General features: G+C 42.8%; 1 protein-coding gene across 9 annotated transcripts in view; it reads right to left on the reverse strand.

Annotated features, from left to right (window-relative positions):
- The window catches only part of nav2a (neuron navigator 2a), a 302,183-nt gene that overhangs the window by 161,473 nt on the left and 135,710 nt on the right, over positions 1-5,000 (reverse strand). For 8 of the 9 annotated variants that reach the window (XM_037545219.1, XM_037545214.1, XM_037545217.1 and 5 more), the window contains exon 1: positions 3,049-3,892. The exons of the other annotated variant lie outside the window; for it this stretch is intronic. In XM_037545219.1, the coding sequence (XP_037401116.1) occupies positions 3,049-3,375 (327 nt within the window). In that variant the 5' untranslated portion in view covers positions 3,376-3,892. Of the gene's footprint in view, positions 1-3,048; positions 3,893-5,000 lie in introns of those variants that run through there. 9 annotated transcript variants of the gene reach the window in all.

The raw sequence follows: 5,000 nt of genomic DNA on the forward strand, positions 1-5,000 counted from the left end.
CACACACACACATGCTCACAGACACACACACGCTAGGGGTGTAATGACACATAAAATGAAATATTTGATTTAATTCCATGGCGTGCTGATACAGTATATTTTTAACACTGCAGATATAAAGCGCTCGTGAATATGTGCTGTATGTTCACGTGTTAATGGTAATTGTGCTAATGTCTGCACCATGTGCACAGAGGTGGGACCCTCTGTAACATCACAACACACAATTTAGCTACTCTGATTTATTTATTCTGACCAGCTGGAACAGAGAAAAGGATCCAGTAGAGCCACATTTAAAAAGAAACTGTGAACACTGTGATTATTCTCAGTTAATCCAGTTAAAGAGACTATTTTTATTCTCTTTATAATGAAACGTGCAGTTGGTCCGTGTCTACATCTACTGACGATGTTCAGAGAAGCATACTGTACTGTACTGTGACTTAACTGATCTTAATAATCACATATACTGTCATACCAGCCTTGTGTACAGCCTACATGCATTTATATGAGACGTGTAACAATGCACATTCTTTAATGTTTTAATTCTACAGAGCTATTCTATTCTATTCTATTTTATTTTATTTTATTTTATTTTATTTTATTTTATTTTATTTTATTCTATTCTATGCAGTTAATGGGCTCAGATAAACATTTTTTCCAGTGCCTGTCGCACCACAATCTAACATAATAAACCACAAACATCACATCCTGGACAGAAACAGACAGAAGAGAATGAATCCTGTTCTGTGGTGTTTGGAGCTGCAGATAAAGAGATCCAAACAGCCTAGCCCTGTACATTTCCCAAAGCAGATAAATCATAAATCATGTTTTTTATTGTGCATTCCAGGTAACATCAGTAAAACTGCAGGGGGGTTGTTTTCGATTAAGTAAAAATAACTCAATAAAGTACAGGAAACGTTTTAATTTTTCTATTAAATTAGCTTTTTTGGCAAAGGGAGTTAACTCCAAAGCGGCTTAGAAAATGTGTGTGTGGGGGGGTGAAGTACACTGACTGCAGTATACAGCAGAGATCTTTAACTCCGCTCAGATTCCAGTCCTGGATTTTGTGATCACCGCTAGTGAACTGAAGTGATTTGCCACTGTCACCTACCAGTGAACACAAAATCCAGGACTGGAACATGGATTCAAGATCCAGAGCTGAATGTTCTAATAAAGGAGGCCGAGCCTCCTGCTGTAGGTGACCGCTCAAACTGTGTACACCCGCACACTGCAGCTATATTTACCATCTCCCCAACACACACACACACACACACACACACACGCACACACGCACACACAGATACAGTGCTGGCCACACTGAATCACACACACACAGAAATACAGTGCTGGCCACACTGAATCACACACACACACACACACACTGTCCTTTCTCAGAGCCTTACATGGCATTTAAAACAGCTCAGAGAGAGAACGAAAGAGAGAGAGAAGGAGGTAGAGAAGAGGGAGGCAGAGAGATAAAGAAAGAGAACAGAGAGAGGGAGAGAAGAGGGAAAGCGAGAGAGATAGGCAAGTGAGAGACAGAGAGGGGGGGAGAAGGAGAGAGGATTGGGAGAGCGAGAGAGAAAGGGGAAGGAGAGGGGGAAAGAGAGAAAAAGAGGGCAGAGGGAGAGTGACTGGCAGCAGAGAGAAAGAGGAGAGATGACAGAGAGAGAGACAGAAAGAGAGAGAGAGAGAGAGAGAGAGAGAGAGAGAGAGAGAGAGAGAGACAGAAAGACAGAGACAGAGAGAGAGAGAGAGAGAGAGAGAGAGAGAGAGAGAGAGACAGAAAGACAGAGACAGAGAGAGAGGGAGTGAGAGAGAGAGAGAGAGACAGAAAGACAGAGACAGAGAGAGAGGGAGTGAGAGAGAGGACAGAGAAAGAAGTAAAAGAGACAGAGAGAGAGAAAAGCCAGGCCAGGCTGACCTGTTTAGCTCTGAAGTGTTCTGTGTTCTGTGTTCTCTGTTCTCTGTTCTGTGTTCTGTGTTCTCTGTTCTGTGTTCTGTGCTCTGTGTTCTCTGTTCTGTGTTCTGTGTTCTCTGTTCTGTGTTCTGTGTTCTCTGTTCTGTGTTCTGTGCTCTGTGTTCTCTGTTCTGTGTTCTGTGTTCTGTGCTCTGACACGCTGAGCTACCTCACTGTTGGTCATCTACAGTAACAGCACTTACCACCAGCCTCTCTCACTCTGACACACTGCTGGGTTGATTAGTCATCAGTAAGAAATTTGAGTGGCCAAAATCAGACTGGACAGACTGACACTAACCTACATGTCCAAAAGTATCCGGACAGCCCTTCTTACAGAGGGAATTAAAAGGGAACACCTCTGATTTTTCAAAATTCCTGCATAATAAACTGGTTAAGATGTAAACAGGAGTCAGATTGTTCACAGTGGTGGTGATGGGAACCAGACGTCCCTCTAAAAGCTCCTCACAGAAAGTTCCTACATGAACTGGTTCTGAATTCACTGCCTGATGACTGAGATGCTGTTTTATGAGAGTTTAGAGAACTTCAACTCCATTCATGGTGGAGGGAGACATGCAGGGCGCTGTGCGGCAAAATAGTCCCCAAAGAAAACTCATTATTCCAGATTTTCCACTATTTTCCATCATCAACATTCCATATAAGCTCAGAAGACTCGTGTAGGTTCAGTGGTGGGTTTGGATAGTAAATAAAACGTCTATATTTGTGTTGTAGTCATGGTGACCCCTGGTTCCCATCACCACCACTGTAAAGAACCAGTGCCCAGCGTGCGGTACTGGGGTATAAAGCCCCCCCAGCATTAGACTGAGGAGCAGTGCTGAACTGCATTTTCTTGAGTGATGGAACTCCATCCAATATCTTTGGGATGAGATGGAGTGATCCAGAACTGACCATCCAACATCAGTAACTGACCTCACTAATGCTCAATCAAATCCTCACAGCAATATTCCAATATCTAGTATAAAGCTTTCCCAGAAGAGCATAGGCTGTTACTGCAGCACAGACTCACTAATGTCAGAAGCTCTGGTGTCTACAGACGTTTGGTCATCACACACATGCAGAACCATCTCTCTAACCTGAGGGTCAGCAGCTCCATCTGCAGGTCTGGCTGGAGTCAGCAGGACGGCGCTAAGCTGAGGGGGCTTCAGACCACTGGGGTGGTCATCCTTCAGGCTGTTGGTCAAAGAGGTTTTGAGGGAGCTGGTCTGGTCAGTCTTCTGACTGGTGGTCAGTTGGGGTTTAATTCCACTGGACTGGTCATGTTTGAGGCTGGTGGTCAGTGTGTGTGCGATGTTAGGCTGGGGGGCCACCGCGCGGGTGGGAATGTGCGTTTTGGGGGCAGCGCTGTGCGCTGGCTTCGGCAGTCCAGACTTCATCTTACTGACCAGCAGGATGGCCGGCATCTTCCACTCAACACACACAAACGTACAGTCCGCCGGCAGGCTTCAGAGGGCACACACACGCACATACACATCTAATCACTCTATCGGAGACACTCAGTTTTGCTGGACGGTGTCATTGATGACCATTAGCATTTACATTAGCATAATTAGTGTGTAAAATTTGCATAACCAGCATAATTATAAATCATTTTCATTTTTATAACAGCAGCAATTATTCTATTATTGTCACATATTCAGTTCTGTTCTAATAATTCTATGTAAAGTCATCACTGGACAGACACACACGTACACGCTGCAGTCTGACCGCTGCCTGGTCCAGCTCTCCTCCAGCACTCGGTCCTCTCAGTCCAGCGTTATAATCCACCTGTTCACCAGCGAAGCACGCACTAACGCTAATCCCAGAGCAATCCGCCGGAATCTGACACACACACGCTCTGGAGAGAGGGAGCACCGTCCACACCAGCAGGAGAGAGAGAGTGAGGAAGGGAAGCGGAAGAGTGAAGCCCAGGAGCTGCTCTCTCTCACTGCAGGAAACACAGCTCACTCACTCATTTATACTCTCTCTGCCTCCGTCTCTCTCTCTCCACTTATTTTTACCCCTCCTTTTCCACTCTCTACACTCTCTCTCTCCCTCTCCCTCCTTTTCCACTCTCTGTCCATATATATATATATATATATATATATATATATATATATATATATACACACAAACAGACATTACTTTCAATGCAAGTCAATGGAATCAGACTTTTTATCAAGTCATTTTTGCCCATTTATTTTGGTCAGTCTTTCATGAAATGTATATTGAATATAAAGGCCAAAATGTATATATATATATATATATATATATATATATATATATATATATATATAAATTCTAACTGTACTACTAATTAATATTAATAATGACAGCAACAACTATGTATATATATATATATATATATATATATGTATGTGTGTGTGTGTGTGTGTGTGTGTGTGTGTGCGTGCATATATATATATATATATATATATATATATATATATATATATATATATATATATATATATATGAAACCTGCTGCAAAGCAGGATTAGCACGAATGCACTGTTCAGGATGTTTATGGCAAATTCTGATTCCAATTTCTTTACAACGGCCGATTCTCACACTGTGTGGGGTAAATGAACACATGTTTACTAGCCATTTTATTGGCCAAATGTACATATAAACAACATCATTTGCTCTTTAATAGGACAAACTGGCATATTTCACTTTTAAATCAGTAAATAACACAATCTAATAAAGCTCATCACTTCTTTTCTGCACCCACCTATCAAATCTCACCTCAGTGTCGCTGCTGGACCAACACCATCCAGCCAACAGCGTCCTGCGACCACTTATGAAGGACTAGAGGATGACCAACACAAACAAAAGTCTCTGACTTTACATCTACAAGGTAGACTGACAAGGTCAGAGTGTCTAATAGAGTGGACAGTGAGTGGACACAGTGTTTAGAAACTCCAGCATGCACTGCTGTGTCTGATCCACTCGTACCAACACAGCACACACCAACACACCACCAGCATGTCAGTGTCAATGCAGTGCTGAGAATGATCCACCGCCCAAATAGTACCTGCTCTGCAGT

This window comes from Pygocentrus nattereri, chromosome 15, assembly GCF_015220715.1.
Source record: "Pygocentrus nattereri isolate fPygNat1 chromosome 15, fPygNat1.pri, whole genome shotgun sequence".
NCBI lineage: Eukaryota > Metazoa > Chordata > Actinopteri > Characiformes > Serrasalmidae > Pygocentrus > Pygocentrus nattereri.